Source organism: Aplidium turbinatum, chromosome 4, assembly GCF_918807975.1.
Source record: "Aplidium turbinatum chromosome 4, kaAplTurb1.1, whole genome shotgun sequence".
NCBI classification, from domain to species: Eukaryota; Metazoa; Chordata; class Ascidiacea; order Aplousobranchia; family Polyclinidae; genus Aplidium; species Aplidium turbinatum.
Genome location: NC_137475.1, coordinates 2129632 through 2154311, shown reverse-complemented (window position 1 = coordinate 2154311; position 24680 = coordinate 2129632). Strand labels below are relative to the sequence as shown.

The following is a 24680-nucleotide window of genomic DNA, read 5'->3' as shown; positions in this document are numbered from 1 at the left end:
ACTTCGTAAACTATCTTCAAAAAAAATGCCTTGAATTGTTTACTCCGGGAAGAAATGTTGCAGTTGATGAAAGCACAGTGGGATATAAAGGACGAATAATTTTCAAAACATACAACCCCCAAAAGCCCACCAAATGGGGCATGCGAGTCTACGTGCTATCGGACTGTGAGACTGGCTACATCTCCTGTTTTGAACCGTACTTCGGGCAGCCAACAACTGATGCACTGCCAAGGCCTGGAGAGCCGTTTACTACCAGAATCGTAATGCATTTGGTGGATCAGCTGGTAACTCAAACTCAAGGGGCTGGATATCACATCTACACTGATAGATTTTATACCAGCCCAACATTGGCGGTGAAGCTTTTAGAAGAGGGAATGCATACAACTGGAACCGTTCAAAAAAATCGTAAAGGTCTTCCAGAGGATCTCAAACGCTTGCGCTTGAAGAACCATGAAACAAAAGTTTACCGGCACTCCAGCAAGATGCTGATGGCTTTAGGTTGGCACGACAAGCGTACTGTGCTTATGCTCAGCAGCTGGCATAATGCAGATGTAAAATCTATTTCACGAGTAAAAAGAGGAGGCCAGCAGGAAGACTTTGAAAAGCCCCTGGTGATCTGTGACTACACAGAGCACATGGGAGCTGTTGACCGCTCAGACCATTACTGCACCTCTTATTCGTTTACCAGAAAGACTTTGAAGTGGTGGAGAAAGATCTTTTTCTGGTTGCTGGAAGTTTGTATTGTAAACTCTTTTATTTTGTACAAACAGGCAACACATGCAGCCTCCAGGCAATTGACATACAGACAAAGACTGGTCGAGCAGCTTGTCGGGAACGTTAGGAATAATCGCAGCAAGAAAAGGGGCAGGCCAAGTTCCCTCGATTTGGAAGAAAGGTTGAACAAACAACAGCATTTTATTGCAAAGGCTGCTCGTGGACACAACAAAGACTGTATGGTATGCAGCAAACCGCATTCCAGGAAAACAACCCTCTTTTATTGCGAGACGTGTGTCAGAAAACCTGGATTGCACCCAGGTGCATGCTTCAAAGCATACCACACCCAAAGAAACTACAAACAATAAAATTGTTTACTGCCTCTTACCTGTGGTTTCACTTTCCGTGTTTTCTTACCTGTGTTTTGCCGTCTCTATGTTTGTAGTGTGTGTTGTTCTTAGAATTCAAATACAAAACAAAAAATGCAACTGATATGGAGTTATACAATGCCCTAAAACTGCAGCCTCAGCAATATTTGTTGTAAATAATAATTAGATTGATTGATAGTGGTAAATAATAATTAGCAACAGTGTCGCCTAAACAGTAGTATGGGATATAAGCTAAGAATTGTGAAGTACAAACACAAAATGCGAGTGTTTCACCGCTGGAGGTGCCTTGCCAAACAAAAATAGCACAAACTAAAAATCGCTATTTTTCGTTTTTTCTCCTCAAATATGAAAAAACTCACACAGAATACGCCTTAGAACATGGAAAGGAAATGATTTAGTATAAAAAAAAAATTTGGACCTGTGGGGAAATTTTTGGTAAAAAAAATTGGACCGCAAAGGGTTAAAATTGATTCGCTTGTAGACGTTATGATTACCAACTTAAGAGTTTGGTTCGTTGGTAAAGTGAAGAAAGTAGGAAAGAATGTTCAAAAGTACACCATGAATAACATAGCTTACGGCAGGCTACTGAAAAAATAAATCGTGGCATAGATACTTTCAGTTTTTGCTAGATGCAAATAAAACGCTTTTTAAAGTACGATTCTCGTTTCAGCCTCTATGATGCATGGAAGCAAACAGCCTTTTAGTTATCTCAGTCGGTTTTCAGAATCTTAACTATCGAGTAGCATACAATTTCAATCAATTCATGCCAACAATTTTGTAATTTCAAAGCTGATCCTTTCTCACTGAAAAAGTTACGGCATTGCTACCTGGAGATGGTGCCTGATTTGTCACATTTTGTAAATTTTTGCGATCGTTGCAGTTTGACGTAAATTTTCCAAAAATCATATATTTTCACTTTTTGCTGACTCGTAATAATATGAAAGCTTTTTGTTGCCTTGAGGAAGCAGTCAAAAATGAGAAAAACTATATTAAAAAACGTTCAAGCAGACTGTTAAAAAGTCCTTGTAAGCAAGTCCTGTTACCAGTTTGACTGAAATCTTATAGGTTAACACTAGAATTACCAGGATTTTTTACACCCTAGAATTACCACGGTGTCCTATAGGACACCTTCAGTATTGCAGCGTTTTTCTGTGTAACTGCTAGTGTTTTAACTATTATTATGCATTCTAAATGAATGCAGTTTCCTAAAAAACACATTTGCATGCAACTTGTATTGTTGAAAACCTATTTCGAACAAAAAAGCATATGAAATAAGAACTCCATGGGACACGGTTTAGCAACCTTAGACTAGCCTACAGATGTAAAAGAAACATAAATGAGCACACTTGTGACCAGCCATATATATAATGCATCACAGTATCATTTGCAACACCCACTGAATTTCACAAAAATAACTTTCGAATCATTTTGCGAACACCTTCCACAGGTAGAATTTTGACACTTGGAACACGTAAATGTCGTTGCATTGTTACAACCTCTTCTATACTATGTTATAGAATCTATAGCATTTTCTGCGTTTACTTGACTCAGGTGTCATGACAATAGTTGTGTTGTTTTGTAGTTGGTGGCACAAACATTCAATGAGCTCGAGTATAAAGTCTCTTCGTGATATATGGTTACCAGTCGACTTTATAAAAAGGGCACATGCGTTGATTGCCGCTATATCGAGGATGTAACCCCATAATGGCCACCTCCTGGAAACTGATCGCGTACTTTACAAACGAGCCATTTGATCAAAAACGTTGATGCCAACTTTGTTCTCATTGTAGATACCGATCACACATGGCTTTTTGGCAGCCGTGGTGGTATCCACATCTGGCGTAGAATGCATGGTGGATAACAGACACATTGTTTTTTAGCTTTTTGTTGGTACGTTACATAGATACTATAGTGCGTGAAATGTAAACCTTGCTGTTGCTGTGTTACAAATCAAAGACTTGCTGTTGCGTCATAATGAGTGAGTTTCGACAGGCAGCTATTGAGAGCAAAAGAGATTTAGACTTAAAATTAGGTTATTAAGCCAATACAGTGTAAAATGCTTTCTGGTGTCCTATAGGACACCGTGGTAATTCTAGGGTGTAAAATCAAAAATATGATATAATTTCTTTAACAAATATCCTTGGAATTCGGGCAACACGGTAACATTATGTCAAGTGAATTTTGTTAAAAGTCAAAGAATTTCAAAACAAAAGCTCTTAATCCGAAGCGGCAATTGCAGATTAAAGAAGATCCGGTGTCCTATAGGACACCTTGGTAATTCTAGTATTAAATTGTCTTCGTTTTTCCAACCCTTATGTTGAAACTCATTGTGTCACTTGGGAAAGAAACCAAAAGATGTTAAAATATGATAATTGAAAATTTCACTTAGACAGTAACCAAAAGTTGGAAAAATCTGGAAACGTGTTGCAGAATTTAGGTTAACAAATCAGGCCGTATAAGGGGGCTGCAAAATATTGATAGGCCAAATCTGGCATTATATAGACCTATAAATTTATTTTGTTTTTTTTTGCTGTAACTTTTACTGCAGAAGCGTAAAATTATCCAAAAGATGTAAAAGATTGTCCAAACGTAACATTCTACTTGCATTTTACTTGCTGACGAAACGTGTCCTCTTTTTGGGCTACGAAAATATGGTAGGCCTAAGCTTGACAGTGTCAAGTTTCCGCTTATCGAAGCGTTGTTGTTGGTAAATTATTTCAAACACTACTGTAGGTGGGCTGAATGATGAGCTATCATTGAATTGCATTATTATGCGCAATTGCGCATGCTCCATCCGAGTTGAGCCATCCTTGCTTGATTTCGTCGTTTCTTTATTCACAAAGCTGGGTGCTTACCCAACTAAACTATAAGCTATCGAAGTTGTCACAAAATAAAATCCAACATTTCAACGTGGAGTTTATAGCATAAGACTTTTTGGATTCTTGTCCTCGTAGTTGCAAATAAAATTTAAACTAAAATGTCAATTAAATAAATTTAATTGCAGATTTTTTTCTTCTAAAAGTTATCTGCAATATAAAGCAAGTCAGCTTACCTCACGTATTAAATAGCTACAATTAGTTATACCAGGTTTCCATTCTTTACGCACTTTACGTTTCCATTCTTACATCAGGTTTCCATTCCATTTTTTCCACATGTGCTGTTGATGCAAATAAATGAACTTCTCTCTGTACGCGTTTCCAGAACTGCATTTCTAGACTAAAATACTCGATGCAGAGCATGTTAAGTTACAAATACAAGATGTGAGATTGAAATAAATGCGATGAAGATTGCAGCTTCTATGCAAGATCAGTGTAAAAATATATGTAAGATTAGTGATTTGAGTATCGGTTTGTGAATCGGCAGTCACTGGTTTGACGCCATGCGTATCAAGCCAAGACATTTTGGAAACCTTATATTGAACTTTGTGTTTGGCTTTCAGTAAAGGAATGGCTTCGTGGTGATAATATACATACCTGCACTGAAACTGTCTGTTATGTAAAGATCTTAAAACTACGCATTTGCGAAAGATACAGATACAACATCATGTCAACGTATTAAGCATTTAGTTATTTCAGGTTACGTGGCTAAAATTCGTTTTACTTCCGGACAAGGAACCATGGAGTCAACTCTGACGTCACCAGAAATCCCACAGGAGAACTCTGCATGGTGTTTGAGATTCTACTACAAGGTTGATGATATTGGTGCATCGAGTGACTTCACGGTATCTACAATCCAACAAGGACGATCGCGGTTTGTGGAGCATGATCAATGCTACGTCATCTAACAAACAGTTAATTCTATGAATTGTGGCTACTTAAGAAAATATCTAGTAAAAAACTACTGATCAGAAATGTTTCTAACACCCAGTTGGATGAGCTGCTCAAGGTAACCGAGCAGTAGTATACACGACAGGAGATGAATGGTTTCCGGTGACAAACAGAACTTTAAAATATGCAAAATAAAAATTCAACTTCTGGACAAAAATTATCGCGCGCATTGTCCAATTGCCATGCTAGACAGGTAGTCACTACCTGATCTAGCCCCCTTTAGAAGTCAGTCGTGTCTGATTGACGAAACGTCGGAATAAAAGCAGATTGTCCCTTTATACATCTTGTGATAGTTTAGCTTAATTTGCACCAGTAGAACGCATTATGTTATTTATTTAAATGCCTGGTGAACAACCTCATTCAATTTTCAGAACTTTTTCAGAATATGATCAATTACTTATAGTCAGGTTCGTTATGTAATTTCGTTCAAAATTTTTGGAGATTAGCAAACCTATACATTTTCGGAAAGCTTAGATCATGAGCAACCCGAAAAACGTTGATTACATTTGCAGAAATGTCCCCATGGCCGCCATTTTGAATTTTCAAAATGGCCGCTGCAAAATATATATTTTGATATATCTTGGCTCCTAATAAACTTAGAAACTTTATCAAACATGCTAATTCTATCTTTTAAGGGTCAAGAAATCCATTAGAAGCATACCTAGATACCAAGCGTGAACTACTTTGCAATTATCCGCCATATTAGTTTTCAAAATGGCCGCCAAAATTATATTTCGTTACATTACTACTTATATACAGTGTTACGTCGTATTTGTCCGCCTACAAAAAAGTATTTGTTCGTAATTAAGTATCAAAAATGAAAATAATGAAATAAAAAAGTATTTATTCGTATTTGTTGTCGGCATACAGGAAAGGCACCACACATGGAACAATCACTGCAGTGTATCAGAAAGCAAATGAAGCGTTTAGAACGAAAAGTGACTAAGTCACATTTTCACTCGAATTGAGTTAAGTACAAAAACGTATTGCTTTCATTGTCCTTTGTCACCAGACACAAAAATATTTTGGTATAAAGGTTGCTAAGCCATCATTTTCGAATACAGGTTTTGAGCAGAAAAGTATTTTTTTCTTCTAAAAGTAGCTAAGTCCGTTCTGACCAATAGCGTCGAGTCATTTAACCACGTGACATGATTTTTATTTTGCTTTTTGATCGGTTTCCATTTTAGAGGATATAAAGTCATTAGCTGGTTACCGGTTATTTAGACTAGGACACTGCCTCTGGTTTAGGTAGGGTAGGTGAAGGATTAGGATCATTGGTAGTGTTAAAAACGGTAGTGTTTTTATCAGCTTTTAATTGTAGATATTTTGCAAATAAGTGATCAAATACCGGTAGTATTTATAGGCCTACTGCTTTCGAATCAAATTCAGCAGTCCACAGGTCCAGTTTGCAAGAAGTTTAGCAGTGCAGACTTCAATATCCCTGGGACATGATTAGGCTATTCGATGGAGTGTTGGTGCCAGCAGATAACGAAATGAAGTACACTTAACTTAAGATTAAGTAGCCTATTAGATTGGACTATTATTTTTATAACTTATTTTGTAAAGGTCCTAGCCTATCTACCAGTCTTCTTTACTTCTATACTACACTACTAATGAAGGGAAGAAGGTTTTGAGAGTGTACCCAATTATTATTATGTAGTCTAGTAGGCCTAACCCAATTATTATTCTACTGTACGTTGCCAATGAAGGTGGGAAAGTCTCTGTACTTTACCTGTTTCTTACCCCGTTAATTACCAGTACCAGTTATTATGTGCTACCAGCCTAATTTTTTCAAGATATTTCTAACCTAAAATAATTCTTTGCAGTTTATTCCAATGTCATATTAGTGCGAGGTTTAAAGAAATATATTTAAATAGCTTACTTTACAGTAGTATCTGGAGTAAGAGATGGCAAATTCTGTTAGGCCTATAGAACACTTAAAAGTGCTTAAGTCCATCATTTGTGTCTAAAAGTGCCTAAGTCCAGCAATTTTGAAGAAAAGTGCATAAATCCAAAAAAGAATATTATCAATATTTTTTGACAAGTTCAACTAAAAAATCAATTAATAGTGCAATCAGAACTAGGTTGGGGTTGTAGACACTGACATATGGTAAAAACAAAAAAAAATTTTAAATCTTGATTTTACAATGCAATTGAAAACTGTACATGTCAATATCTCCTTAGTAGTATTTTGTGACTTAGTCACTTTTCGTTCTAAACGCTTCAATTGTTCCAGAAGAACTAGTCGCACCTAAGCTCGAACTTACTACCGCTAATAACTTATCAATCCTTCCATATCATGTGCCCATTAAGTCATGTGCCAAGCCAAAACCAGAACTTGACGACAGAGCGCGGAGGTTTGAGGCCAACACAACAGGTGTTGCTCAGTCGTATGAACTGACCCAGTTAGGGTGGGTTACAGCATCTACTTTGTCCAGGGCAAGAGAAAATGATGAACAGAGCAAGATCCCCGGATGGGCAGGATACAAGTCACTCATCTCATCTTGCCAACCACTCACTCACGTTGTTGCTTACATTTGCAGTGCACTGTCCCTGCTACCTGAAGTTGCTCACGAGTGGCCTACTATGCTGACTGTGATTCTACAAGTATCCCAGCTGAAGACGTTAGTCGTTGGTCAGGGGCACCCAACTGTGATAACCTTCGACATGGCCCTCTACGAAAAGGCAGTGCAGTTGCTAGACGCACGAGTCGACCTGAAAAGAGAAATTGTTTCTAGACTGGGTGAGTTGCATGCTGTGATGGCTGCACTAAGAGTTCTCGGATTTTCCATAGAGAACTCTGGAATTGATGATGCTTGGATCAAAGCCGATGTGTATGGATCTGCGACCACAAGACAAATTCTCAAGTGTGCGCACTACAAGAAAACTCTTCGTGCACACATCCACGCTTGCATAGCTTTGTATGAACTGGCCTTGGATCAGTTTTTCACAAAGAAGTCACATCTGAATATTATCTGCTCAAGATCAGCAGATAAGGTCCAAGAGGCATGTACATCGTCATCTGATAACAGAAACATTTGTCCTGAATCCATCTCGACTGCTCATGACCATCTGGAACGAATCCTTATAGATGAAGATGTGATGCAGCAATCGAAAGCATGGGAAACGGAGAAGTCCTCTAATGCAATGTTCAAGTCAATGATGAACTATGTTCACCGTGTGGAAACGATCTTATTCTTTGTCGAAGCATCCCGGAATGCAGATCCCAATCTCCATTTGCAAGCTTGTAAGGAATTGAATAAGCCCTAGATCGGATAAACTACAAGCGCCTTTGGCTACGGTATATTGCAGATATGTATGACCTGAAGATCAACCACCCAAAGACTTGGTGTGAACTTCAAGATGGCAATGTGTCTGTTACCAAGGGCGAGATCCCATTTTTGTCCATTGGTGCAGATCGTGCATGCGAGCAGTTCAACAAGATGATGAAAGTCCGCTTTTGACTAATTGACATTTCTAACAACACGAATGCCGGCAACGGTTCTTCCTGGCTGCACCAAAGATGTCGCGCCTCTCAGGAAAGTTCAAAGAGCAGTTTAGAGAAACTTCTTCGAAAAAAAAGTCACCCTGAAGTACAACCAGCCATTGTCAGGAAAGAGCATGAAGCTGTTGACAAGATAAAAGCTACCATACTGAGTCACGGAAATCCATTCGCAATTGAAGGTGATGAATTGTATAACTTCATCACACACGCATGTGTTCCACAAGAATATGTCAAACAGATCTTGACCGTCGATGAGCAAGGACCTCAGCTTTACAAAGAGTATGTTGCAGAACGCATTAATGGTGATGTCAGCTTATGGGCACCAGGAAGCAGAACAACTCCATGTACATGTCAAGAAACAAGAAGCAAACAGTCAAGGTTCGTGACCACTCGGTCGATCTGAAAGAAACAAAAGATTTCTACGGCGCTTCATGGTCCTATCCAGATCAAGCTGGGACATTGACCAGAAGAATCATATCGGTAACTATGAGTTCACCCTCACACCGAGAGCACTATTTGCTCCAGATGGATCAGTTCTACCATGCACTGATAAATCAAAGCTCATCCATCGCCTGCAGCATCTGGTTGAAACTGATGGAACAGAGCATGATGCGCATGAACCAGCATCGGGTAGACAGAAAGTTGACACTGCTAATACAGAACTGTTACCATCGGCATCGCACATGAGTCAAAAAATTGCCATTGTCAAAAGCATGGTGGTCGTCCAGAAGATGACAAAGAATGCGGGGCCATCACGTCAATCAAAGATCTTAGCCAACATTTCAATGACAAGCTCATGACGTTGACAGCAGAGTTTGACGAGATTATTCTGGTGTTCGACATGTACAAGTCTGACTCTTTGAAACAGAAAGCTAAAGCAAGACGACGAAAAGATAAAGATCCCGTCTAATACCAAATCATGGATGACACCAAAATCAAGCACATACCACTGAGTATGTTCCTGTCCCATGACCAAACGAAAGCAGATTTGACACAGTATTTTGCTGAAGAAGTAATCGGATACAACAAGCATTTTCCAAAGCTGGTGATAACTTCAGCGTCAGGCCACACCAGAAGTAATCGGAACATCACGTTTGAAGTGAACAATCACGAAGAAGCTGACACCTTGATGATCTGCCTCGCAGCATCAACATCACAGCGGAGTCCTGGTGCGCAGTTAGTCTTCTTCAGTCTGGACACAGACGTTCTTGTCTTTGCTGCTGCAAACTACGACAACTCGTCCATTTCCATGATATTTGGTACACTGGTGATCGCACCAATATGGCGAGCTTTAGGACAAGAGAAAGCGAAAGCATTACCCGTATTCCATACTTTCAGTGGAGCTGATAATGTTGGCAGATTTTCAGGATAGGATAAAACCAAGTGGTTCCAACAGTACTTGAAGGCAGGAATGGAAACAATCAGTGCACTAATACAATTACTTGAGGACAGCACACTATCTCAGAATGTGAAAGAAATGCTGGCCAACTTTGTCTGCACAATGTAGCCTACTGCCAGAAGGGTGTCCACGTAAACAACATTCCAGAACTGAGATGGCACCTGCTTTGCAAGAACTTGGCTGAGAATCAAAACTTGCCTCCAACAATTGGTGCATTAGAGGAGTTCGTTGAACGCATGCGAGTTCAGAGTCGTGTCTGGTGCCAAGCCAATGTCATGTGGCAACAGCTCCTTGTTGGAGGCAGCATCGATTATATCTGTTACATCCCTCTTCTTCTTTAGCATCATGCATAAAATAAATCAATTGAGATACAGTAAACATTGACCAATCATGTCAAATGGATAATAGTAGTAGCTTAGATTGGCAATGCCTCCTCGTGCAGCCATGATACGGTAGTTGGTATTCGACAACTGGACCCAACTACCGTATCATTGCTGCACGAGGAGGCATTGCCAATCTAAGCTACTACAAGTCAAACGAGAGAAGAAGAAGAAGCTCCTTGATTCACTTGGGCATGGCTACCATCAGCATGAAAGTGAGATTTCACCTATCACCTCAAAGATTCTACCTGCACCACAAGCCATTATTCAGCTAGACCGATGCCAATGCAAAACCAACTGCTCAACCCAGAGATATTCGTGTCAAAGGAACAACTTAACCTACACCGACTTGTGCCTGTGTGGGACAGACTGCAAAAATGACGTTGACTGTAATGCTGGAAAGACTCAGGACAGCTGTTGGAAAATTGAATTGTTTTTTGTTTGTCCAAAATATGACAATGACGTGCAGGCTTGCTTCTAATGAATTCGTTAGTCAACATAACTTAGCACTAGCATGTTGAATGAAGTTTATATCTCAACTAGCAAGTAGTAATGTAACAAAATATAATTTCGGCGGCCATTTTGAAAACCAATATGGCGGATAATTGCAAAGTGGTTAACGCTAGGTATCTAGGTATGCTTTTAATGGATTTATTGACCTTTAAAACATAGAATTAGCATGTTTGATAAAGTTTCTAAATTTATTAGGAGCCAAGATATATCAATATATATATTTTGCAGCGGCCATTTTGAAAATTCAAAATGGCGGCCATGGGGACATCTCTGCAAATGCAATCAACGTTTTTCAGATTCCTCATGATCTAAGCTTTCCGAAAATGTATAGGTTTGCTAATCTCCAAAAATTTTGAACGAAACTCTTTTTTTTGACATAGTGAACCTGATTATTAACCCTATCTGTAGCGACACGGGACTTTATGAGGACGCCCCACTCCAGTAGTGAAATATTTCACAGAAAGAAATATGCTAGTAATGTGAAATTTCTTGACTTTTAGTTTTTATTCTTTACAAATTTTTTAAACCTAAACTGATAATTTTTCTACCTTCCTGCCGTCCGCAATAAGCATTTCATCTCAGGTGGCTAGACATTTTCGTGAAATGCTAGTTATACATATGTCAATGTTAGTGCAATATAAATGTTAGTGAAATTACTTTAAAATTTAAACACGCCTAAAAATGCTTTATATTTATGAGTAAAAATAATTTTTGTTTAGTTTAGCATTACTCTACGTTATAATTCAAAAATTTCAATTTTGAAGGTATTTTTGGGAAATTAGAATAAAAACCAACTTTCTGAAATTTTTCATCTCAAATAATTTCTTTCAATAAATTTTTTGGATAAAAATTTAATTTCTATACGCACAATACACATGGCTATTATCTTGTAAAATATTTTGACTCTGTGATTTTCATTGCTCCGGTTATTAGCGATTAATTAGCACGGGCCTAAGATAGCGCGTGACGTACTTTCCGCGTACCAAAACAGCTCGTATTAAGATAGGGTTAAAACTTGGTCCCTCAGACTTCATATGTGTTCAGTCTTTGCTTGAACTCTTTGGGTAACGTGGCTCAACCTTGCTTTGGATTACAGTGACGAAATATAAAATCAACTGCAATGTCGCCTGAAATAAAAACTGCTCATCTCTTTCCAGTTATACAATCTCTTTGTATTGAGACATGTTATCACATTCTTGTCAATTGACATCGAATCTTTAATAACTTACACTGTCGGTCAATTGATGTCAGCTTGCAGCAAAACGTGGCAATCTCATCAAATTTGTCTAAAGTTCTCCTACAAACGAGCAAGCGTTTTTTTACCTTTCAAAAATATCTTTTGATTTTTACAAAATTAAATTTAAATTTGTTTATCATTATATTTTATTTCAGTCAAATTTGGAGCTTCTATGAACCAAGAGACTCGAAGTCCAAATGGTTAAGCACAGACCATCTCTTTGAAGCATCTGATGGAATACTTCAAATTGAATTCAAAGCAAGAAAGGAAATCGCTTCGACCGCGATAGATCTGGATGACGTCACAATTACACAAGACGATGCTGAAGACTGTGGTAATTATCGATGTTAACCCTATTTCCTGTAGGGGGGGGGGTCGGTGGGGACTTGCTCATTTGCAAAGCAATATCATTAAAGAACTACGCGATCCACAGCTTTAAATTTTCTTAACTTTTCCTAAAAATTATTCAAGTATTTATTCCGCTTTAAATGACGTTGCTATTGTCTATAGTTTTAGAGATATGGCATGATTTTCATAACATACTCTGATATTTTAGCTAGCTACTAGCTAGCCCTTTTGTTTTCAAATTATACGGATTAATAGGATTACTGAGCGCCGCCGTGCGTGGAACTGCGACGCAGATATCTCATGAGTTGGCTTTGTTGTAAAGCATTCAACCATAATGAGTCCGCCTTTTGTTTGCAAACTCGAGTTTTGAGTTGCTTGGATTAGCCTAATCTTTTAATTACATCTGAGTTGCTTTGAAATTATCAGAGAGCATCCGATAAGCTATACTGAAAAAATGTAATTTTACGTTGTTTTCTATGGCAAATACATTTTGTTTCTAACTTATAACAAGAAGCAGTAGGAAAATTCTTGCCAAAACTCTGTTTATCTCATAAAACAAACAGACTGATGTGGTAAGTTTCTTGATTTCTTGTCGGAAAGCAAGGAGTGCGTTCTTGCCCCGCCAATAAACTTTTCCATGTACTTGTACACTTATATTCACATGAATGTTGTGAAAATGTTTTATGAAAACGAGAGATTGATGGATATTGAAAAGAACTTGACACAGACTATCTAAACTGCTTGGCTTTTGTGGAAAAACACGCGCAGCTAAATTATTGTGCTTTGACAAGCATTGTGCATATTGTATCATCACTGAATCTTTACCTAAATGGTAATTTTGCAGTTGCTTGAGAGATTAAAAAATTATTTTTTTATACGAGGATTGAAAAGTTTTGATATATCTCAGCAGAAACACTATTAGGACCAACTCAATAATTTCAAACTTTTCATTTAAATGTTGGTCTTCAAAAGCTTATTTTCACAAAACGGTGTAGGCCTACATCTTTTTCTCCATAAATTTAGACGTTTGTGTCATTTGGAGCAATGTTGTTTGTTGGGTTGAAAGAATCTGAAATCAATGCCTCGTTTGTGTAACGTATCGTAACGTAATCTATCAGTCAGCGCTTTTGTGCCTTTTTGTTTTCGAATACATTTCCGTGACAAAAGATTGGCTTTTGTAATAACGCCATCAACCATAGAGTTGTATTCTCTGACTGCATCTCAAACGCTATGCCATACTCAGCAATTTTTCTAAAGCATTGTTACACAAAATGCATATCTGACAAACGAAGGAAAATATGTTGAATTGAATTATATTTTATACGGATCGTTTTCCTTGTCCTTGAAAAAATGAAAGAACGATTTTTATCGTTTGGCATAAAAATATGTATATTGAGGTTCACCTTGGTTTGCATAATGAAAATCACCCCAAAGAATTGCTTGAAGGGATTTTTGCAGCTATTTGATCCTTCGCGATGATATCAATTATAGTTTCTATCAGATGAAACCTGTTCAAACTATTTTGTTAAAACTATGGTTCATTCAAGAATACAATACTTTGTAAATATAGCTTACTTCATTTTTGCGTTTTTACATCAATTTTTTCACAAGCAAGACTTTACACAAAACAAGTTATTTGCAACGTGAGTTGATTGACCATAGTAGCCTAAATGGACCAAAATGCTGTGGCCAAAACTTGATTACTTTTTATCAAAATGTTTGCACATTGGGAACAGCAATCACTTTGTTTCAAATCAGCAAATCACTTTTTGTCATTGGTTCAACGTCTGCAGACGTCTAATCTAATATACGACAAAATTGGTTTTCCGGGTCTTCGGTTCGGAAAAACATCAGTATGATGTATTGTGACGTGGTCTATCAGCCAGCAGTAGTTTATGCGTCTTTTGTTTTTGGATGTGTGTCAATTACAAAAATGGTTTTTGCAGTAACGCCATCAACCGCAAACTGCATCTAAAATGCTATTTCAAAATTTGAACATAAAGAAATCTTCTAATGCGTAATAAATAACTTGACACAAAATGCATGTCCAACAAATCAGAAAAAAAATGTAGAAAACGTTATTTTGCAAATCTAGTTAACAACATGAAAAAAAAAACACTTCAATCATATTGACACAAACGTGCATTTTTAAAATATCAATAACCTTCAATTTTGCCCAAGGAAAAAGTCAACACTTTAGTGATTTTTTGTTTTTTTACGACAATAGCACACGGCCTGAAAAAGATTTTTTTTCTATTTTTTGTATCGTTATGCCACGACTTTGAGTTTGTCACGCAGAACGGGAGTTCCATTTGGCAAACGACCTGTTCTATAGCCTACCAACACGATTTGACTAAACGATTATTATCACTACATTTTGTCACAACTGTTTGCAAAATTGTTTCATTCAAAGTGATCATTGTTGGTAAGTATTGAAACATTTCACTTTGGAATGCATCGTGACATCGTTTATCAGTAAGGAGTTTTAGACGCTCTTTGTTTTTGGAGTGCATGATGGCCTAAAATGAAACAAGCTCCTATCGAAACAAGTCACTACCTTTGGATAGGTTGTTGTTCAAATACCACGTGACACCACAGGCTACCTTACTTTTCTGTATTCAACCGCTACCCAGACAGCAAATCAGACACTTTTTACATCGATTCAACGTCTTTAGACGTTGAAATAATGTTAAAAACGAATAAATAGCTTCCTGAGATGTGCTGTGAAATACAAAGTGTTTCTTGATCATGCATAACCAAATTCGACAGTGTGAATGGGAAAAAAAATTTGCTTGATTTAGTTCCAATATCAAGTAATGACAGTACGTTTGAAAAAGTGTAGACTATAAACATGTGACTCAAAAAGAACTTGAAATAGTTTTTTTGTGGTGATTTTGTCTCATTCTCTGCAAATGTTGAAACAAAGCAAATTTTTTTTACAATGCCTCCGGCAAAACAACAAGCAAACGCGAGTCGGACGCCAATTACGATTTCATTGAAGCGTGGACGACGTCTCCGCGTAAGAGATTAAAATCTACACAATGGAATTAACCCGTCACACTCAATTATAAGTTAATTACGAAGCAATTTCTCAAGTCAAATAAAAAAATATGACCAACCATTAAATTATTTGATTTTTCAAGTTGCGCTGTTGAACAAATTGCAAAAGAGTTTCGATGTTATGTTGTCAGATAAATTATCTACACCATGTGAAAATTTGATTGATCTATCTTGCGTAGTTTTTGAGTTACACGAGCTCAAAGTGATAGTGTCGAACCGACCGCCCCGTCCGCAAGTCAACTGGCCAAAATACGTCACAGGATAAAGGGTTAAAATATAAAGCGGTTGCATTTGCTAAAATCAAAAGGCAGACTCAAACTACTTGCTTCAATATGTTAAGCAAGTAGTTCGAGTTGAAATATTTTAAGTTTGTCTGCAACAATAAAATTATCTTTCACTGTAACAACCATGCCTCTGTTGTGAGGTTTAGTCATCCAGAAGAAAAGTAAATAATTATTGATCGTTTTGATGTTGTACGCAGTCGACGAATGTGCTGGAGGTACATGCCAGAACGGAGCACCATGTCTCAACAGAATCAATGGATATAAATGTTTCTGTAGGGATGGATATGAAGGAACAAGATGCGAGACTGGTACGATACTGCATAATTAAAATTGGTGATTAAATTATCACAAACATGAAACCATACTTTTCCTCTCCCTTGTTGTTAATTGTGATATAACTTTGAAGTAATTTTTTTCAGAAATTCGATGCACAACACCATACCCGCCTCGTTATGGTTCAGTAATGCTTAGCAATGGAAGACCTATAACCACGAAATCTCTCTTTTACAAAAGTGAGATCAAATACACTTGCAACTACAAATACTATATGGTCGACGTTGCCAGAGGTGAAGTGCAGGCCAGGTGTCAACTTAATAGGCGATGGACCCACACAAGGCCAGTTTGCGAAGGTAGGTAGCATATCCTATACACCTAAAACATTGTTAATCTTGGAACTATTTGTTCTGTTTGGGGAAGTATCTTTTATTATTATTTTTTATTTCTGTTTGCTCGCCTGAAGTGAACTTTAAACAGCACATCATCCATCATTGCATAGTTTTTTGATGTACAGAAAAAACCTCAATGCCTTATTAACGCTGAGACAATACACTGGTTGCAACAGTTGAAATGTCATCTGAACTGTTACTTCATAAGCAAGTAATTTGAAATGTGTCGTACGACTGTATACTAGGGTGTACCATTTTTCAAAAAAAATTTAAAAATTATTACGGCTATGTAGTACGGGTTTCCACTTTTGTTAAAAAGTATTTTGGTAGAGTTTCAAAATTTTCCCGCCAAAACTGTGGTTCTGCCGCCATTTTGTAAAAATGGCGTCTAGATAAGATATTATAAAAGTCTACAACCTTAAAATAGCGTAATGTGATCATATAATATGTCGATTACGAGGTTTTTGGGGTCGCAGAACTCGAATTTGGAGTTAAAAACACTCTACGGCAACAATTTTGCAAAGTGAATTTTGACATGTAGATGTGACCACACTGTTTTGGACTGCAGATTTACATGAAAAGAGCATCTTATTGTCATTTTAACCTTGAAATGCATGTAGGCTATGCATAAACTTTCTAGTCGGTGTGATTATATCAATCAGTACCGGTATGAGAAAAAATTTAACATGTAGGCTACTTTCTCGTGTACTTTCACATCCGATGAAAATCTACTAACTAGTCCACAGTATAGCCTATGGCTTGCACTTAATGACTAATTTACCTGCTTATTAACTAATGGACGGCAACAGAGTACCCCACGGCAGACCAAAAAGTTCGAAAAGCCGAAGTGAACTCTCCCAACTGGGTAAATGCCTTACTTCTACACGACAAAGATCATCATTAGCTCAGTGACTCGAAGAGTAGCTAGTGATCGTACGCAAACGCAAGTTACAAGATTCAGATCAGTAATGCCACTGAATGAGACGGCCGGTGAAGCACACCGCTCACTGGCACAAAAACCAAAAAGAAAGTTCTTCCTCATTGGGAACACTAGCGAAAGACTAGGTGTTCCAAAGCTTCCTAAAAGCTCTGACGTTCTTGCTAGGCTGTTGTTCCTCAGAGACGAAAGTCACAGAACAATCAACCAATCCATCGTGATAGCTAGGGAGGAAATTCCCCTGGTATGGAAACATCATTTTGGCGTGGGTTAGGTATTTGGTAAGAAAAACAAGAAACAATCTGGAACAGAGAAGTAATCGTGAAAGGTTATTGTTAAAAATGTGGATATAGACCGGCATCTGAAGAATTTGTATGAAACTTGGTATCAACTAGAACTTGATTCCAGGCGTGAGAGGAATAATAGTGATTCATTTAAAAAAACGTTTGCATGATATGGAAGAAAAGCTCAAGGATTCTCCGAATATATGTAAGACTACTTCGCGATCAATTCTCATGCATTCCGGTATTATTGACTGGGAGACAGATTTGATACATCTGAAAAATTAGCTCCAAAGAGCTCAAGTAGGTTGCGCATTGTGCAGAGATGCTCTGTAGAAGAGACGGGACTGAGCTTGAGAAAAACGACACAGTGCAGCTGGTGAAAGGAAACAGAAAAAGGATGTTGCTGACAATCTGAAAACCGTGAAGTTGGACTTAAGTACAGACGAAGAAACAGAAAGTGACAGTGACAACTGGAAAACTCTTAAATGGAAAAGAAAATGGGTATTATGTCGCCTAGCCTATACCTTTAACATCTGATCGACTTGGATGAGCTATCGGCAAAGAACAATGTTCGCTATGTGGCTCAAGCGTCCGGCAGACAAGTCGAAGATACTAATATCAGTCACAACAGCTCATAGACTGGCTAATAAGACTACAGGTCTTCTCACTCCCAAATTAATTATCAGAGATGAGTTCCAGGCTCCTGATTTGGCAATAATTCACAGGGCCGGTAAGATTCTGAAAATGGGAGGAAACGTTTCATCAAAACAGGGCTGTGTATGTGTATCTGGCGTTAGTTTTGATGATGAAGGTAATGCAGAAATGAAAGCTTCTGGGGGTGCATGAGATACCAGACGGCACCAGATCAACTCAGGAACAGGCCGTTATAGATACGACTGCCGTCAATTCAGGGAAGTGGCAAGGTACTTTTAGGCTACATTGCTGGAGGCAACAATTGGGAAAGCAATTTGAAACTTATTGATCAAGAGTGGCAACAAATGCCAGTATCAGAATGGAAAAAAATTCAGTGATTTTAAGACACTAAGCAAATTCGTTTTGAACGTAAGGATGGTCAACGATATTGCGGAACACGGGATAAACCCAACTAGAAAGCTACGTATATTACACGTTGATTTTTGGTTGATTTTAGGTAGTATGGTATCTTAGGTAGAATTCAGGTGTTATTAAGGAGTTTGTGTACACCAACACAAATTCACTTGTTTAAAAAACATTTTTTTAGAGACATATTTTAGCTATCATTTAGTATGACTAGTTTGTAAATATGATTCTAGAAGTTTTATCAGGGATTATTTTTTGAATATAACGCTTGCAAAAATAACACGTGTTTTCCACGTATATTACACGTGTTCAAAATCCTATGATTATTTGACTAATTTTTAAGGTATATAAGGTAAAATCACACCCAGAAGAGGGCATACAAAAGAGAAAAAATGTTTACCCGAGCAGAAGGATGTTTTACCGGGATTTTTTGTATTTTGATTATATGTTGTTTCCACGTGTATTGCACGTTTCCATTTGTTGAAAAGTAACACGTGTTTTCCACGTATATTAAACGTGTTGAAGTTCTTTCGTTCATTTAGGCAATTTTTAATCTGTGTTAGGTAAAACTACCTCCCAAGGACGGTATAAACAGAAAGAATTCTCCACTCAAGTGGATTGGTGTCAACCACGCTCCTCCGCATTTTTTAGGATATAAGTTAGATTATGTGTTTTTGTAGGTGTCTTTACACGTTTTTATTACGTTATGTAAAAAGGAAACTTCATGACATTTTTTAGTCGCAAATTAATGTGATCTTTTAACGATAGTTCTTAGTGTAAATTTAAGTGGTCTCGCTTACTGATATTAAACAATTACTTACTAAGGTTTGGTACGGTAGCCACTTTAACAAGTCGAAATTCTGCCACTAAAAATGACTAGAATGAAACCGCCAACCAATCATAAGCCTGGTTTAAGTGACGTAAAAATGACGAAAAGAAGATGATTGAAAGCAAATTAAGTGATGGATTTTTTGTCAGCTGGTTGGTTTAGGGGTTTTGTCAGCTGGTTGGCTTTTATTGACGCGGGTTCGATTCCCACCACTGCTATTGCTCTTTTTCTTCTCTAATTCCAAATAAAGTTCAAAACAAGCGTTAACTCTCCGAATGAGTGCTAGAAGGGTCACAATTGGACAGTAGCCTCTTATAACAATATGTGTTATACAAATGTGTTAAATAAATACAAATGTGTTAAATTGTTGATTTCAGATACGGTACGCGGAAATTAGGTAGAATGTGGGTGTAAAAACACGTAAAATCCACCACCAAATATACGTGTAATACACGTGAAATAGTGTCGACACTTATACGTGTATTATACGTGAAAATTAACGTATAATACACGACCCAAGGAACTTAGAATCTACGTGTCAGATACGAGGAAATTAGGTGTAATGCGGGTGTAAAACACGTAAAATCCACCACCAGATATACGTGTAATACACGTGAAATAGTGTCTACACATATGCGTGTAGTATACGTGAAAATTAACGTATAATACACGACCCAAGGTACATAGAATCTACGTGTCAGATACGAGGAAATTAGGTGTAATGCGGGTGTACAACACGTAAAATCCACCACCAAATATACGTGGAAAACACGTGCATTAGTGTTGTCAGATACGAGGAAATTAGGTGTAATGCGGGCGTAAAACACGTAAAATCCACCACCAAATATACGTGTAATACACGTGAAATAGTGTCTACACATATGCGTGTATTATACGTGAAAATTAACGTATAATACACGACCCAAGGTACGTAGAATCTACGTGTCAGATACGAGGAAATTAGGTGTAATGCGGGTGTAAAACACGTAAAATCCACCACCAAATATACGTGGAAAACACGTGTATTAGTGTTGTCAGATACGAGGAAATTAGGTGTAATGCGGGCGTAAAACACGTAAAATCCACCACCAAATACACGTGTAATGCACGTGAAATAGTGTCTACACATATGCGTGTATTATACGTGAAAATTAACGTATAATACACGACCCAAGGTACGTAGAATCTACGTGTAATACACGTGAAATTTCTAGCTGGGAAGCTAATCACTGATTTTATTGACAGGTGTTCTGACGAAAACCACCGGCAAGCTCTCTTGCTTGTCGTGCAAAGGCACAGAGAACAGTTCTCAAATTACAAAAAAGCTACTACCCAGCTAGAAATTTCACGTGTATTACACGTAGATTCTACGTACCTTGGGTCGTGTATTATACGTTAATTTTCACGTATAATACACGCATATGTGTCGACACTATTTCACGTGTATTACACGTATATTTGGTGGTGGATTTTACGTGTTTTACGCCCGCATTACACCTAATTTCCTCGTATCTGACAACACTAATACACGTGTTTTCCACGTATATTTGGTGGTGGATTTTACGTGTTTTACACCCGCATTACACCTAATTTCCTCGTATCTGACACGTAGATTCTATGTACCTTGGGTCCTGTATTATACGTTAATTTTCATGAATAATACACGCATATGTGTCGACACTATTTCACGTGTATTACACGTATATTTGGTGGTAGATTTTACGTGTTTTACACCCGCATTACACCTAATTTCCTCGTATCTGACACGTAGATTCTACGTTCCTTGGGTCGTGTATTATAGGTTAATTTTCACGTATAATACACGCATATGTGTCGACACTATTTCACGTGTATTACACGTATATTTGGTGGTGGATTTTACGTGTTTTACACCCGCATTACACCTAATTTCTTCGTATCTGACACGTAGATTCTACGTTCCTTGGGTCGTGTATTATAGGTTAATTTTCACGTATAATACACGCATATGTGTCGACACTATTTCACGTGTATTACACGTATATTTGGTGGTGGATTTTACGTGTTTTACACCCACATTACACCTACTTTTGTCGTATCTGACACGTAGATTCTACGTTCCTTGGGTCGTGTATTATAGGTTAATTTTCACGTATAATACACGTATAAGTGTCGACACTATTTCAGGTATATTTGGTGGTGGATTTTACGTGTTTTTACACCCACAGTCTATTTAATTTCCGCGTACCGCATCTGAAATCAACAATATAACACATTTGTATTTATTTAACACATATTGTTATAAGAGGCTACTGTCCAATTGTGACCCTTCTAGCACTCATTCGGAGAGTTAATGCTTGTTTTGAACTTTATGTGGAATTAGAGAAGAAAACGAGAAATAGCAGTGATGGGAATCGAACCCGCGTCAATGAAATGACTACTTTCTAGCCCTAACCTTAACCCCTAAGCCAACCAGCTGACAAAAAATCCATCACTTAATTTGCTTTCTATCATCTTCTTTTCGTCATTTTTACGTCACTTAAACCAGGCTTATGATTGGTTGGCGGTTTCATTCTAGTCATTTTTAGTGGCAGAATTTCGACTTGTTAAAGTGGCTACCGTACCAAACCTTAGTAAGTAATTGTTTAATATCAGTAAGCGAGACCACTTAAATTTACACTAAGAACTATCGTTAAAAGATCACATTAATTTGCGACTAAAAAATGTCATGAAGTTTCCTTTTTACATAACGTAATAAAAACGTGTAAAGACACCTACAAAAACACATAATCTAACTTATTATATCCTAAAAAATGCGGAGGAGCGTGGTTGACACCAATCCACTTGAGTGGAGAATTCTTTCTGTTTATACCGTCCTTGGGAAGTAGTTTTACCTAACACAGATTAAAAATTGCCCAAATGAACGAAAGAACTTCAACACGTTTAATATACGTGGAAAACACGTGTTACTTTTCAACAGATGGAAACGTGCAATACACGTGAAAACAACATATAATCAACATACAAAAAATTCCGGTAAAACATCCTTCTGCTGGGGTAAACATTTTTTCTCTTTTGTATGCCCTCTTCTGGGTGTGATTTTACCTTATATACCTTAAAAATTAGTCAAATAATCATAGGATTTTGAACACGTGTAATATACGTGGAAAACACGTGTTATTTTTGCAAGAGTTATATTCACAAAATAATCCCTGATAAAACTTCTAGAATCATATTTACACACTAGTCATACTAAATGATAGCTAAAATATGTCTTTAAAAAAATGTTTTTTAAACAAGTGAATTTGTGTTGGTGTACACAAACTCCTTAATAACACCTGAATTCTACCTAAGATACCATACTACCTAAAATCAACCAAAAATCAACGTGTAATATACGTAGCTTTCTAGCTGGGTATAGCCAAACTCAATTGTTAAAGAAATTCGTCAAAAATTCAGTGAATTGAGTGTTTGCATAACTCTGATAGGCTATTGTGTTGATGAAATAATGGAAATTGAAATCAATCAGGACTGAAGCATAAGGAATAGCATGCAGAAGAAACAGGGATGGATCGTGTTTGAGAGTGATTAACTCAATTTGGTTGTAAATGAATCGTGCTGTTATTTCAACAGTTTGACAATATTTCAGGAATGCTCATTCTGGGGTGAGGTATTCTTGGTCAGGTTGTGTCCATGTCTGCAAAATTTCACCATAAATTTCAAGTGGTAAAATTTCACTTTGCAAAACTGTTGTCGTAGAGTGTTTTTGACTTCAGATTTGTGTTCTACGACCCCAAAAACCCCGTAATCGACATATTATATGATCACATTACGCCAGTTTAAGGCTGCAGATTTTCATATCTTATTTGGACGCCATTTTTTCAAAATGGCGGCAGAACCACTGTTTTGGCGGAAAAATTCTGTACCAAAATACTTTTTAACAAAAGTGGAAACCCGTACTACATAGCCGCTATAATTTTTAAAAACTTTTTGCAAAATGGTACACCCTACTGTATACGTTCAACTATATTGAAGTTTTTTTTTTTATTACTCAAACTGAAGACAAAAACAGATAATTAACGTGTGCCACAGGTGTAGCAAACCTAAAACACCATGATATAGGCTACAATGCTACCAACATAAAAATATATAATTGTTTTTTTAACAGAAATCAAGTGCATTGTTCCACATCTTCCTTCATCTGTAGAGATGATTCCATCTGGATCTTCTTTTACTCTGGATGATGAGATCACTTACAGGTGTGCAGACACATACCGAATGGAAGACCATGCAAGTGGAAGGCTAACTGCAACATGTCAAAAGGATTTCACGTGGTCTGAAAGTGTTCCAAGTTGTGTCGGTGAGTTTAGTTATTTGTGTTACACTCAGATCTAGAACCATCCTTTCTTAAATACCATAAATATAACCATCAAATTGACTTTAAGAAATCAATAAGAAATAATGTTCACCTAGCCAATGAACTTTACTGCATGAAATGTCAACTTATTGTAAATTATAAAAAGAACTAAATTTTTAGTCCAGGAGTATTGTTTCTTTTTTACAGCAGTAAATGAATTTGGTGAGCAGTTTTTCAAGCTTTAGAAGTATATATGTTATAAAGTTTGATGTTTATCGTTGACACTTACAAATTTCTATTTTAGATTGGGACTAATTTTAGATAGGGACATGTAGCCTTCATTTTCAGTCTGGTGTTCAATTGGTTTTCTATGGTTATTTGTGATAGAACTTCCCTTTTAGGAAATTCTGAGTGGCCTGTAAACAAAGAGATTGTAAAGATGAGATGCTTTGTGTATTACATCAGTATATGCATTATGTCTCTTACTATACAAGCTATTCTTTTATTCAACACGTAATGATGTAGGTCCGCTATGAAAAAATGCCCCCCTCGCTCTTGCAGGGAACAAACTAAAACTTGGATGATGATGATGATGATTTTGCAGTAGAGAACATCGGTTAAATATGTGCTCCTTACCACTTAAATATAATATGAAATCCAATTATCCTTTTTTTTCAGAAATTGACTGTCGGACCAGACGTTTGCAGAATGGAAGATTTGAGATTCGTCGAGCAAGCTACACAAGACCGGGGTTCATTATTTTAGGTGGAACCATCGTTTACTCCTGCAAATATGGTTACGAAATAGAAGATCGACCAAATGGAAAGTTGTCAATGACTTGCCAAGCTTACAACCGGTGGTCGGAAGAAGTTCCAACTTGTTTATGTGAGTGTGCTTCCACACGTGTGCTCCCA

General features: G+C 37.3%; 1 protein-coding gene across 1 annotated transcript; it reads left to right on the top strand.

Moving 5' to 3' along the window:
• Window positions 1–10808: 10808 nt before the first annotated feature.
• Window positions 10809–24283, top strand: LOC145768342 (E-selectin-like). The gene is made up of 6 exons (XM_082579820.1): window positions 10809–10840; window positions 12120–12298; window positions 15854–15964; window positions 16076–16285; window positions 23578–23769; window positions 24168–24283. The coding sequence occupies exons 1-6, from the start codon at window positions 10809–10811 to the stop codon at window positions 24281–24283; spliced, it is 840 nt and encodes a 279-aa protein (XP_082435946.1).
• The last annotated feature ends 397 nt before the right edge of the window (window positions 24284–24680 follow it).

Bases quoted from the DNA above. Each gene is read 5' to 3' on its own strand.
- LOC145768342 (XM_082579820.1), top strand. From the start codon at position 10,809: ATGGCGGATAATTGCAAAGTGGTTAACGCTAG. The intron at 15,965-16,075 runs GTACGATACTGC...AATTTTTTTCAG, and splicing joins AGGAACAAGATGCGAGACTG to AAATTCGATGCACAACACCA. The intron at 23,770-24,167 runs GTGAGTTTAGTT...CTTCCCTTTTAG, and splicing joins AAGTGTTCCAAGTTGTGTCG to GAAATTCTGAGTGGCCTGTA.